General features: G+C 42.1%; 2 protein-coding genes across 2 annotated transcripts; one reads left to right on the top strand and one right to left on the bottom strand.

Annotated features, from left to right (window-relative positions):
* Positions 1-65: 65 nt before the first annotated feature.
* LOC130698936 (uncharacterized) lies at positions 66-12933 on the top strand. The gene is made up of 22 exons (XM_057521459.2): positions 66-375; positions 439-662; positions 730-926; positions 4506-4619; positions 4693-4826; positions 4893-5182; positions 5634-6133; positions 6553-6781; positions 6840-7161; positions 7227-7342; positions 7413-7552; positions 7613-7741; positions 7812-8011; positions 8092-8194; positions 8258-8336; positions 9506-9537; positions 10448-10625; positions 10808-11053; positions 11141-11265; positions 11375-11749; positions 11890-12045; positions 12313-12933. The coding sequence occupies exons 1-22, from the start codon at positions 212-214 to the stop codon at positions 12859-12861; spliced, it is 4602 nt and encodes a 1533-aa protein (XP_057377442.2). The 5' UTR covers positions 66-211; the 3' UTR covers positions 12862-12933.
* Positions 8574-9633, bottom strand: LOC130697322 (pre-mRNA-splicing factor SPF27-like). The gene is made up of 5 exons (XM_057520257.2): positions 9494-9633; positions 9276-9368; positions 9041-9213; positions 8855-8965; positions 8574-8792 (listed from the first exon to the last, which is right to left on the bottom strand). The coding sequence occupies exons 1-5, from the start codon at positions 9596-9598 to the stop codon at positions 8627-8629; spliced, it is 648 nt and encodes a 215-aa protein (XP_057376240.1). The 5' UTR covers positions 9599-9633; the 3' UTR covers positions 8574-8626.
* Positions 12934-12936: the final 3 nt, after the last annotated feature.

Below are 12936 nucleotides of genomic sequence, written 5' to 3'. Positions count from 1 at the left end.
GTACTATTGTGGTATCGTTAATGGGAACACTCGTTCATTGTGCTAATGTCGAACGTAACCTGGAATGCAGAGGCCTTCTGGCATTAATTATAAAATAACCTTATGCCTTCAGCTTATTATGCTAGTTCATTGTTGTGCTATTCGTTGTTTACTACTGGCTCGTTGTTCAAGTGAGAGCACGAGTGATTAAGATTCGTGAACTCGACATATTATGGATCAAGGTAACGCAATCGAGCGAGTTGGGAATCTGAATCTTTTTGAGATGGGCTCAAACTGTGGGGATACAAATAGTGAAGCTGAATCTATCAGCGAAGAAGAGAGAGTAAGAAGACTATTTGCTGTTTGCGATGCAGATGGAGATGGTTATATAGACAGGTACACTTAGTATTATTCCATTATAGTAAAACAAAGGTCTAACTTAATTTTTCTATTACCCAGCCAAGATTTAGTTAGTGCCCTGCAAGAGCTAGGATTGGAAGGAGCTATCAATGTTAGTGACCTAATGCAACAGATGGGTGCTGACACCCATGGAAAAGTTTCCTATGAACAATTTCTGCAATGTCGCCTATCCCATAGAACAGAAATTGAAGCGTTACGTGTTCATGGTACAGAGACAAGCCTTCCACATTCCAGTGGTTGGATCAATGCAAATGATCTATGTGGTAATAGTGGAAGATGAGCTCATGTTTGCATCTTGTGTTTCAAACATGCATTTGTTTTGTTTCGCAGGCCTCTATGGTGCAGATCATTTGCCCACTAGCAGTGAACACAGCTTAGGTGCGATTTCGCTTCGACATGAAAGTTGGGAATTCGACAGTGGTGCCCGTGATTTGAGTCCAGAACCAAATACGCTTTACAAGCTTATTGAAGCAGCTGGAATCTCGCTTACATCCAATCCTAGCCAGATATTGGAAATAGCTAACAAGGTAAGTGGTATTCATTATTTGCCGGGAACTCCGATAGCTGTCGCTGGTACCGTTTTCACCACTGAAATGTCATGTAAGGAAATGGGTGAAATAGGACGGGGAGTTCCATACTGAATGAGATGTCTCCCGAGTAGTACCCAGGTTATTCAGTCGGTCGTGAGCAAAACGTCTAGTCTGTCACGAAAAGTTTCTCCCAGCTTTCGGTCGTACGAAGTTTTGATGGGTGACATGATTGGAAATGTTTTCTGTTTCACCTTCGACTGATACGTGGAAGTGTGTCGTTTTAGTTTCTCCCTATATTCTTTAACTTTCGAGTGTTGGATACGCTTCGAATGTCAATAGTTTGCCAAAAAAATGGATCCTGCAATTGTGCCGTTCACATGATGTGCTGCTCGATTGCCGTATAACTAGTTACATTTTTAGAGAGAAATGTCGAAAAATCATAAGCTTAAAAACGTCAGCGACTTGGTACCGTGCAACGTAAGTGTACAATCGATTAGAAAACGTAAATCTAATGGTAGGATTACGCATGCCAGTGCCATTTCTAGTATTGATTAAAACCACTCACGCTAATTGAGAAAGGCGTGTCGTGCGAGAAGAGAAGGAGGTCGTTAACACCGACCGATTAACACAATACAAGGTCCTGAATATTTACTAGAAGAGGAAGCCCGAAGTGTTGTTGGGTACCATTTGGCATCTGATTGGATTGGGTTGACACGTTTGGTTTTGCGAAACTCGTCTTATTGATTTTGTTGTTTTTACCCTTTACGCCCGTGTGCCGGCCGGGAAAAGGAGGCATTCGCTTATCTGGCTCTTGATCGCATACCATGAGTAGACATGAACAGTTTGAATTCTTAGATCGATTCGCAAAAGAATGCGTTATCGTTATATGTTTTCATTTTATCTTGGATAAAACGGGTTTTTAAACAAAGTTGCACGCATTGCTCGACTTGCTACATAAATCGTTTACTTTGTTGACCAGCACTTGTTTTCGACACAGTAAAACAAACAAATAAACATGACCAACTCATCTAGCAGATGGTAGGGCGGTTGGGTTCTCCTTAATCGGGCGTTTGCGGATAGCATTTGGTCTTATGTAAATTAGAAAACTATGCAACTATCGCATTGCAGTGCTGACCTTATTGATCCGTTTTGCTGTGTAAAGTTCGGGCAATCTAAACAAAAAATATTGATATAGAATATTCAGTCATTCCAGTCGCCATGCATTTGCCACGCCACCTCCTTTCTTCGTGTGAAGTGGGGGAGGCCGAAGGAACCCAAAAAAGACAAACATAACTATCTTACATCGTTTGTCGTCAAGTTCTATTTCTAGGTATCCTCTATCTGTAAAAGAAAAAAGACTTTCAGACATTTGTGGCATTGTTGTCTGTTTGCCATTGGCGCAGGAATTCGGATTATGGGTTTGAAAATGCATCCATTCTCGAAATAGATCCCGTATTTATGTTTTCACCTGATTGAGTGATGGGCAGTTGAGTTAACGGGCGGGAGTAAATATTAGCCGTATTTTTTGCACCAGCGATAAAATTACGCCTACAATTTCTATAAGCTTTTCTTGTTTTAGAGGGGGAAGGAAAACGACACTGCCCAGATTAAATTTTTTGCCACTCCCCCTGAGAAGTCGATTTGAAGCGCAACGATGGCTTGACCAAAATGTCATCCTCCAGATCCATGTGCTTTTAAAAAAAAATCCCATTTTATTTTTTTTTTCGTGTTGTTTCCTAGATGCGACATGTAACGCCCATTTACAAAGGGGAAACGAAAAGGTACCGCACTGTTTGTCGTTGTTTCGTTGTTTTCTATCCCATCATAGGCGCTGTGCGGATTATCGACTTGCACGAGTGCAAAAATGTTTCCAACCCTGGGCAGCCGGGAGGAGCCATGTATTGTGTAGGCGGATGTGTGGGTTATATGTGCTTTTGAAAGGGCTGGATCGATAGGCACGGAAGCTAGAAACTAGCGTCAACAACGATCGATGGCGCAGAAATGGTTTTTTTTTTTTGCCTTTCTTATTTTTGTGGTTTTATTTCTTGTTTATTAGATTCTGGGGAAAAAAGGGGGTAAAAATATTATAAAAGTAGGCGAAAAATTGAAAAAGAAACCGTCAGCGATTCTTTTTTCGGAGAAAGGGAAAAACGCATTAAGGGGAATAAAGGAACCGAACTACTACCGACGATAGATATTATGTAGGACACGCTCTTCCAATATTCGGCCGTTTCTCTGAAGAGTAGACGCGGTTTCACGATCGTTAATTCATTTAACTACTACTTTATTAGATTTACAGCTGACTGCCATTTTCCTGGTCTCTCAATTCCGCGCCAGCTGGTTCATCTCATAGAGGCATCCGCTGATTGGCCTCATTATTTGCTTCGACGGCCTGGCGGTTGAAAGAAACTCTGTAGGGAGTCATTTAAAGGGAACTGGCGGTTATTAGACTAGAGAAAACGCGAGAAGTGACATGACAACACAGGCCTCCATATTCCAGATGGTACTTTTCTCTCTCTCTCTCTCTCTCGTGTCTTTCCAACGGTGTCAACCGGATCGGCTCATTTATCGTCTCTTGGTTCTCTGGCAGAAGAGCTGTGAACCCCCCAGCAGCCCCTAATAGCATAACAAAGTAGCTTCAGTAGACGGTTATCCGAAAACTATTCTAAAATGGTATCATGTCGTCGACTGTGCAAGGCTTTGTTTAGTTTGTGAAAAGAAAACACTTTCGAGCTCACGATAAAGTGCGGTGAACGATGAAATTTTCTTTGCAAATCACTATGCATTTTTGTGTTGACAGGTTGTAACTCTCGATCTCAGCTGCAATACTTTCTGAAATTATATTTGAGGTTATGTTTCCTTTGCGTAACCATCAATCAAGGTTCCATATCGTGAATAGATTGTGGCAGTGTTTTCTCAGCGCAGCAGTCCCCGATAACCCTCTTTTTTAATGCCGGAAGGCAACCCGAATTGAAAACAAATTTCCTATCTCTTGCATACGAGAAAAGACATGTTGACTCAGCTGGCAAGCGCTTCCGATTTAATGCATGTTTCTGAGCTGTTTCGCTGTGGGAACGACACGGAGTCTTGGCTTGCCTTTTAGCGTTTGTTCTAGCAGCCGTTCGTCGTAGAGCAAAAAGTACGGTTTGCGTAAAAAATGGCTAAGTTCGTTGCGTGCGAGACAGGTTAACTTGCCCGTCAGCCGTGTTAATCCTTGCGTGGAGAATATCGAAAAGAGTTTTTTTTTTTAAGTATGGTAATCATTTGTAATAGCTCGAACTGTGTGTTTCCATGACACCAGAATATAACGCTTCAACAGTTTCCGCCCTCCTCTCTATTTATAAAACGGATCCTGGTTGATGTGCTTCGACGGGAGCTATTGAGCTACAGTAAAACACGCGCACACATATTAGGAAGAATAAAATCTCTTAAGTTTCCCTGTTCATTTACGTTTTACCCTCTTTGATGAGATTGAGATCTCGGGCTGAATTAGTTAAGCGAAATGTCCCGCCATTTTGTCCTTGACATTTTGTCTTTTGATAAATAATTCTTTAATCTTACATTTTTTTTGTTCAGCTACACCTGACCGCGCTGGGCTCACTTCGTGGAGAAATAGGAGAACTCCATGCGAGATTGCAGAGAGCTGCGCAAGATCGGGACACGCTCGAACAAGCTCTTGCGAAAACACAGGTACCATCACCAGTTTCCCTTTCTATTTTGCAAAACTGATCGTATCATGTTGTTTTTGTTTTATTTGTGTCAGCTGGAGCGATTGCGATTGGTGCAGGAAAGTGAGGAACGGTTGGAACGCCAGTCCACCCAATATGAAGAACGACTGACGGAATTGCATAGCGTCATCGCTGAGCTGACTCGGAAATTAAACCGACAACAGTACAAGTAATCAGAAAATACAAATGGTATTTTGTTGACGTCATCTATCATTTTGCCGTGTGCAAATTACAGCGTCATCAAAGAAGAGGGAGAAGAAGAGGAAACGGAAGAAGACGAAGAGGAAGAAGATGATGAGGATGACGTCGAAAGTGAAGGCGAGGAGAGAAATAAAGGGAAGCACCCCCATCTCGAAATAAAAGGCTCCGCCAAGTCTAATATAAAGCCAGAGGCATCCACTCAGAACAAGCGAGCCGAAGAGGTCGGCTATAGCTTGCTGGATGGCCAAGATGCGACCGAAGACGAGCCCGAAGCCGTTTCCAGCAGCTGCAGTAGCGATCTCTCTTTCGGTGCCAGCTCTTCCGGTAAGGATCATCAGAGAATGAAACGTAGCCACGAAAATGACTTATTGATCGAAACATGAAAGGGATTTTGTCTACACCGTAAAACTATCGACGGCGATGGAAGGGTAGTAGAGACTTGGTACGGGTAACCAAAAGATTCCACCCTTCAAACTTGTGAGGGCCGCAATCTACGTTGTAATTAAGCCCAAAGAGCCATGTCAAGAATGTCTGATTTGACAAAGCTATAAGATTGCTTGTTCTGGAAGTGGCGTCAACGCCAAGATAGCAGGTTAAACGTCGATCATTAACGCTTCATTATACATGTCGACCTCGATTCCGTATAAACGACATAAGGAAAAAAGTACTATAGTCGTTTTTTTTAAGGGTTTGCCACGATAATATCGTTAATCTTGACTATATTTTCTTGCATTTATTTAGAATTATAATAATGAGTTGTATTTCTTTCATGTAGATGAGGATGGCGCAGTGCCAGCAGGTGAAGCGAACCAGGCCGGCGAAGATGATCTAGACGCCAAAGCCGTTCAGGCTGGAGAAAATCTCGACCAGTTTCTTTCCGCCAGTGCCAAAGAAACTTCCGCTACGATTGTTGATCCTTTGACCTCGTTCAGCTTGGAAAACAAAGAACTGAAAGTGGAAATTCTACGACTCGGCCAAGATTTGAACCAGGCTCATGAAGCTGTGGACGCCCTACGCAATGAGCGCGATGAGCTAAAGCGACAGTTGGAAATGAGCCAACAGCCCCGGCCTCTACCTCTGTCGGCGGCCGCCAGCATGGGAGCGCTTTCCAGCCTCCAAGGCAGCCCAGTACACCAGCGATTTACGTCAAGCCGTGTATCTAGCCCAGTAGTCGTCGAAGAAGGCCCTGTCTGCAAGGTTGCCGAACGGGTGCGCATTCGTCGATTAGATGGTCGAGAAAAACTCTTGACCGGTTCTCAAATTGCCAGTTTCGGGGTAAGACGAGGTTCTTTTGTAATTCTTATTTGATATGATCGTGGACTGCCGTCGGAAGAAAATCATTCGTAGTTCGAAGACCTTGACGTTAATATGTTAATCTCCTTCAAGTGCCTTAGTCACGGACACTCTTGGTACTGTTTGGCAGAAACCATCTCCAGTTATTGAAGCCACCCAAGTTTTCACCCAGCTCTGAACGGTCGCTCATCATAGCTTTCCGTTGGGCATGTTTACTTATCACATTTGGATGTCTAAAATTTTCCATAAAAGGCAGACACTCATCGGTCTGACCTGAAATAGGTTCTTTTCAAACAATGATTTCGTTATTTTGGTTCGTGGCTTCATGTTCTAACCTTCTCCATTCTGCATAAATATTTACACATAAAACCGTCGTCATAATTCTTTTGAAACTTTTGTAGATACGCGATGCTCGTGTGGCTGAGCAGTTGGTCTGTGCGGTCCACCAGGATTCAGTACAAGGCGAAGCACATCATTCCTCGGGAGCCGAGGCTGTACGTGTCAATGAATTGGAATTGGAAGTTGAACGATTGGCAAGCCGATCCGAGCATTTGCGAGCCCAAAACGACGTTCTTTCCCTAACGCTTGCTGAATCTCGAGCTCTCGGCGAACGTCTCGCCGTCCTTCTTGGTATTTGTACGCGATAAAATTGTTGAAATTGATATCATGTTGTTGTTTATTCATGCAGGAAAATACGAGTCGAATTGCATGGCTTTACGCCTGGCCCTGGAGCGGGCCGATCGGGTTTCAGAAGCCTTTGAAGTTCTCGCTGCTTTGGTGGAGAGTGAAATGTCTTTACTCTTGGCTAATTGCCAAGTGGCTGGTCTCGGGCTGACGGGTCGTGGTGGGTCTGGTTGGGAAACGGAAACCAGTGGCAACAGCAAAGATCTCAGCGTTCTTTGGAAACGTGCTACCGAGCGCAGGCGTTCGGCTGAAAACCTTGCCCGATCCCTTCTTTCCAAATACGATCGTGATCGCGACAATTGGGAAGACACTGGGAGGCATACTAAGTAATTAAATCAATCTCCGTGATTTTTCAAAATTGTTATTTGACTGTTTCTTGTCAATCTTCTAGTACGACTAGCTCCACTTCTAGTGGAGCAGAAAGTGGTTCGGGATCGGGATCCAACCCTGCATGTACCCTAGAGCCTACAGAAAGAAAGGTGCGAGATATAATTGGCCGATTGAAAGGTAAAATTTTGATCATTGTCTGTTTTTCCTAATAACTATCATAATAATTACCTACCAATTACGTTATTAGGTGATAGAGCCAGCTTGGAAAACACAGTTCAACAAGTTTCGCTACCGTTAGAATCAGTTTTGGTTGATCCTTTGCCGAAAGACGTTTTACCTTTAGGAGAGGCTCGGAAAATAGATCTTGAGATGGCTGTTATCATGCAGGTGCAGTAAAATCCGCATTAAAGTGAATGCGAATTATTGATTTCATGCCGATCCTTTTAGGAGCTGATGGCCATGAGAGAAGAGCGTTCACGACTCCGAACTCAGGTTTATATTCTTGAAAAAGAACGAGCTGCACATGAAGCCCAACAACAAGCAGCTACTGCGCAACTGCGAATTCTGCACTCAGCCGTAAGTTTTAAAATTGTAATTTAAATATTCGTTGGTGCCTAATGCCCTAGAAACGACTTAACGCCGATAGGGAATAAGTCCAGAAGCGTCAGGCGAAAAGCCTGTGCCGCCAACTGATGCAGCCGATGGAGATGACGTAACAGTTCGAGAAAAGAGACTCCAATTGAAAATCCAAGAATTGACAGGAGCACTTGAACGCGTCACAACAAGTGCCGACCTCCGTAGCCAACAATCGGCGGAGCTAGTGAGCGACGTAAAGAAAGCCAATGCGTAAGACATCTCGTTGCATTTCCGTATCCATTAATTCTAAGATTGTGCAATAACTAACGCATGTGTAAATAAATTTTCAGAACGCTGGTTCAACTTCTTGAGAGGACTAAGAAAAAATACCAGTCTCGGTTAAAAAGATTAGAGCAGCAGATGGTGAACATGTCCGAAAGACATGCAATGCAGGTAATTGGAAATGGTATGTAGAACTAGCAATATTTTGGAGGTTAAATTAAAATCTTTGATTAGGTTCGTGTCCTCAAGCAACGAGTTTTGGCACTGGAAGATGAGTCTTCCGTTCGTCCATTACCACTGAGCTCTGCTCCAAGTGAGACGTCTCTATGATCATACCGCCTCTTCTTCGGCTCTCTTGATTCATCTACGCTTCGCTGTACTCATGTGCTTTCCCTCATTTTGAATTGTGTGATACATAAAATTGAGCATGCTACTTATGATTGATTTAAAAAGCAAATTGACGATTGCCTCTATGACTTAAAACTAATTAAATCGTTCTCCTACAACCAATGCATTTTTGGCTGTCATCACTTAAATCTCGAATGAAACATTTTGTTGTTGCAGTGTATTAATCGAATTCGATGAGTACGTTTACAATGGATTTTATTCGTTCAGTGAAGCCAACTGTCTCTCAATTTCAGCACACGCGAGTTCTATTTCGTAGTTTTTAGTGATCAAACCAAACCAAGTGGCTTCCAAGTGTTTCATTTTTTCTCCAGCCTCTGTCTGATCCTTCTTTCTAGCCCAATTGACATCTTGAATCTGTTTCCTGTAAAGAAAATATATGACAATGTATTTTGCAAATTATCAGTCAGTCTTGTTACTCAATACTTTAACTCTTGAAGTTGCTTTTGTGATTGGGAGATCATCTGGGATAGTACAGTGTTGTAGATTCTCCATGATTCACAGCCATATTCTGACATCAATTCCAGGTTCAAAATCCTTTGGTTCATCATTTTTAATTGTTACAACGTACATAAAAAACGAATTTTTGTCAAACAATTATTGAAAACAAACCTAGTTGTCTGATGCTCAAGCTGAGCCATAGAATTATCCACACATTCTATCCATGCTTGCAGATCATTGAGGCGACCAGCAGAAGGTGGAGGAAGTTCATAGCGTTTCATACTTAAAACATCCATAGGTTTCTTTTGAGATAGGCGCTCAAATTCGGTTTTCATAAGAGGTGTCTGCCAAAAAGTTTCAACATTATTATAAATTAATGTCAGTGGTCTCATAGAAGCATTCCTACTTCAAAAGATGAAAGTTCAAGAGGAGGCAGATGTTCTAGGTAATTCTTTGTTGGTCTGTACCTCCGAGTCTCTTCATCAACCAACGCCAGGGCCTAAAACGAAAATAGGATATTAACAAAACTTGACACATTTGACTTTCTCAGCCAATAGTTACTACCGATCTACATTTTTAAGCAAGCAAATTCAGATAAAAGAATAACATTGTGACATCTATTACCGCTTCTCGAAGAACCGGATCTCCATATTCTTGGTCTACATAGGGTAAATCATCGACTAAAATTCTTTCATTTGTCGTTGAGTTGTTTGTTGATGGAATCGGCATTTTCGTGTTTTGTGAGCTCGTTGTCTGCTACATTGCCAAAATGCATGGCAGCCATCATGCACAATAAAAATGAGCAAATTAGAATATATAAATCAAATATTTGTAAAATAACATTTTTGTAACAATAGGGCTATTTAATAGCAGTATTTTTTACTTTAAAAAATAAATGATGGTTTTTTTTTATTTTACTCGACGCAACGCTGTACACTGTTGAATTTTTTATACAAATATCTTCAAGAACTTAAAATTATAAGTTATTAATGCAAAAGCGTTGGGCTTTTAATTAAAAAATATTTGTTTGAATTTCTGCTGTTAATAATTAAGGTAAAACATAGTATTTATTCAATTAGAAAAAATATCGTAAAACGGGTATTTTACAAGCAACTTGGCAATCTGAGTCATTTTCCGGGCTAGCTTCCATCTTGTTTCGTTCATTTTCTTGCTCTATCAATCCGGTACCGGACTATCACCAAGATGGTAAGCATAGCATTTTTATTTAATTGGGATTGCTTATTTTGTATATTTTTTTAACAACTGGAAATCTGTGTCAACTGTGAAGATTGTGAGAGAGAGAAAAAAAAAACAAAGAAATTTGATGGATAATTTGTTACTCCTTCGGTTTCGATAAAGTCATCGAAACGTGTAAGATATTGGTACCCACAGCGTGGTTGGCTATCCTCGTGTCAAGTCTATCTTATTTTATTCTCAATGCTACGTTTGCCATTGTTTAAGCAACTTCATTAATGATGTATTTTTTGAACTTCTTCACTTTTTTTTAAAAATAAGGTTTCATTGGGAGTAAATCAGCAACATGGCTAACTTTTTTTTCTTGTTTTTCGTTTTTTGCAGAGTAAGGTGGTCGCTAGGCCGTTGATCACGGTTTATAATGAGAAGGCTGAGGCCTCGGGTACGAGCATTCAGCTCCCCGCAATCTTCAGGGCTCCAATCAGACCCGATATTGTCAGCTTTGTTCAACAACAAATGTCGATGAACCGTCGCCACCCGTATTGTGTCAGCGAGAAAGCAGGTATATAATATTATTGTGAAAGGCATGTGTCACAATGCTGTAAACTATTGTATACCATGTTTGTTTGCTGTATGCAATATTAAAGTGACACTGTTAGGTCTTATTTTTGTATATCAAAACAAGGGGTTGGGAAAACAGACATTAAGCCTGGTAAATTATAACCATAAAGATTTGTATTATAGGTCATCAGACAAGTGCTGAATCATGGGGTACTGGTCGTGCTGTGGCACGTATTCCCCGTGTTCGAGGTGGTGGTACTCACCGTTCCGGCCAGGGTGCCTATGGTAACATGTGTCGTGGTGGACGTATGTTTGCCCCCACTAAGATCTGGCGCCGTTGGCATCGCAAGATCAATGTAAACCAGAAACGTTACGCCTTGTGCTCGGCTATCGCTGCTTCGGGAATCCCATCTTTGGTTATGTCCAAAGGTAATATCAGCTGGAATCATTAACGTTTTTTATTTACCAAAATCATGGCGGCGGAATTATTCAATAATGTATTTGTTGTTATTTCAGGGCATTTGATTAATGATGTCCCGGAGATGCCCCTGGTTGTCTCGGATAAGGTTCAAGAGTACAACAAAACCAAACAAGCTGTTGTGTTGTTGCGCCGTCTTCGCGCATGGACCGATGTTCAGAAGGCGAGTTCGTGTGATTAATATGTGTAGTTTAAGAGTTGCTTCTTTATATCTATGATTTTAGCTTAGAACTCAGGAAATTGTGTAACGGTATTTAATCTTCCGATTTCAGGTTTACAAGACCAGACGTTTCCGTGCTGGCAAAGGAAAGATGCGCAACCGTCGCCGCACTAGCAAGTTGGGTCCTTTGATTATCTACGGCAAGGACCAGGGTTTGACCAAGGCTTTCCGTAACATCCCCGGCGTCTCGTTGGTGTCTGTCAACAAACTTAACCTCTTGAAGCTTGCTCCTGGAGGCCACGTTGGTCGTTTCTGTATCTGGACCGAATCTGCCTTCCAACGTTTGAATGCCCTTTACGGCACATGGCGTGAGAAGTCCAAGCTGAAGAGCGATTACAACTTGCCTCAGCCGATCATGACTGGCACAGATTTGTCGCGATTGCTGAAGTCTGATGAAATCCAGAAGGTCATCAGACGACCAAGGCAAGTTTTGGATTTATTTTAGTTTTTGATGAAGATATTTAGAGTTGGTTTATGACATTGATGGTGCTTTCATTGAACACGAACTTGTCGTATTTAAGTACGAATAATAGCACGCCGTTAAATTTTTCCTAAAATTACAGGAAGATGGTGCGTCGCGCATCTGTTAAACGCAATCCTCTTACCAACATGAGGGCGTTGATGAAATTGAACCCGTACTCCGCCGTGATTAAGAAGTCTGCTGCTGCGGTTGCTGAAGCCAGGAAGAAGAGCAAGGCTGCTTTGCTCGAGAAGAAGCGAGAGGTATTTGTCCAATAGATTGTGATTTTCATTGTTTTTGTGTCACTAGTAGTGTTTGTCATCTCGCATGTGAACGCAATTTAATGCATGCCCCCTTGTTTAACATGATAGGCGAGTGCTACCAAGAAGGTAGCTGCCTAGCCTGCGAGTGAGCACACGGCATGGTTTATTGAGCTAATCAACAGATGTTATGGTGAGTTGTCCTCTGTAGTGAGTGTCGACGGATATAAAATCAGATCGTAATTTTTTTTTTTTTTTTTGCTCCATCAGTCCTTAGTACCCGAATCGAATTTACCTGTTGAAAAGCCGAAAGAGGAAACGCCTGTTCAAGCACCAGTTCAAGATGTCAAACCAATTCAAGTCCTTCCCGTTGACGCCCCTAAACCTACTCAACCAGAATCGAAGAAAGGCAAGAAGTACCGGTCGGAAGCTGCGAAGAATTCTCAAATAGAGCCAATGGATACCTCCGAATCTCTAGTTGAGGTCAAGACTGCGAAATCTCCCGCAAAAGACCCGGCTCCACAAATCGCTACTATCCCCAATGAACCTGTAACCAAAGTTTCAGGTAAAAACGAGGCAATGGAAGTAACACCAGACGCTAAAGCGAAAACCGGAGCTCCTGTCAAGGGAAAATCGCCGCCAATTGCCATCCCAGCTGTCACTGATGTGAAGCCTACGACTCCAGTTCTTGCTGAAACTGCCCCGAACACTAAGCCGGTAGAAGAAACTTCTGCAACTCAAGTTGCAGTAGACGAAGCTGCAGCCGAAAAAGGATCCAAGTCCAAGAAAGCAAAGGGGAAGAAAAACAAGAAGGAATGATTGACATCATTTAACCAGTGTCTGTATGACGTTTTCTCTGCGACATCTGAATAAACCTTCTGCAGGCTGAAACGT

The sequence above is a fragment of the Daphnia carinata genome, chromosome 7 (assembly GCF_022539665.2).
Source record: "Daphnia carinata strain CSIRO-1 chromosome 7, CSIRO_AGI_Dcar_HiC_V3, whole genome shotgun sequence".
NCBI lineage: Eukaryota > Metazoa > Arthropoda > Branchiopoda > Diplostraca > Daphniidae > Daphnia > Daphnia carinata.
Note: the sequence above shows the minus strand (reverse complement) of the source record. Positions and strands in the feature narration are given on the sequence as shown.

Excerpts from the sequence above, each read along its gene's own strand:
- LOC130698936 (XM_057521459.2), top strand. The coding sequence starts at position 212 with ATGGATCAAGGTAACGCAATCGAGCGAGTTGGGAATCTGAATCTTTTT. Across the intron at positions 4,827-4,892 it reads TTAAACCGACAACAGTACAA|CGTCATCAAAGAAGAGGGAG; the intron begins GTAATCAGAAAA and ends TGCAAATTACAG. Across the intron at positions 11,266-11,374 it reads CATGGACCGATGTTCAGAAG|GTTTACAAGACCAGACGTTT; the intron begins GCGAGTTCGTGT and ends TTCCGATTTCAG.
- LOC130697322 (XM_057520257.2), bottom strand. The coding sequence starts at position 9,598 with ATGCCGATTCCATCAACAAACAACTCAACGACAAATGAAAGAATTTTA. Across the intron at positions 9,369-9,493 it reads ATCCGGTTCTTCGAGAAGCG|GCCCTGGCGTTGGTTGATGA; the intron begins GTAATAGATGTC and ends TTTTCGTTTTAG. Across the intron at positions 9,214-9,275 it reads TTGAACTTTCATCTTTTGAA|ACACCTCTTATGAAAACCGA; the intron begins GTAGGAATGCTT and ends ACTTTTTGGCAG.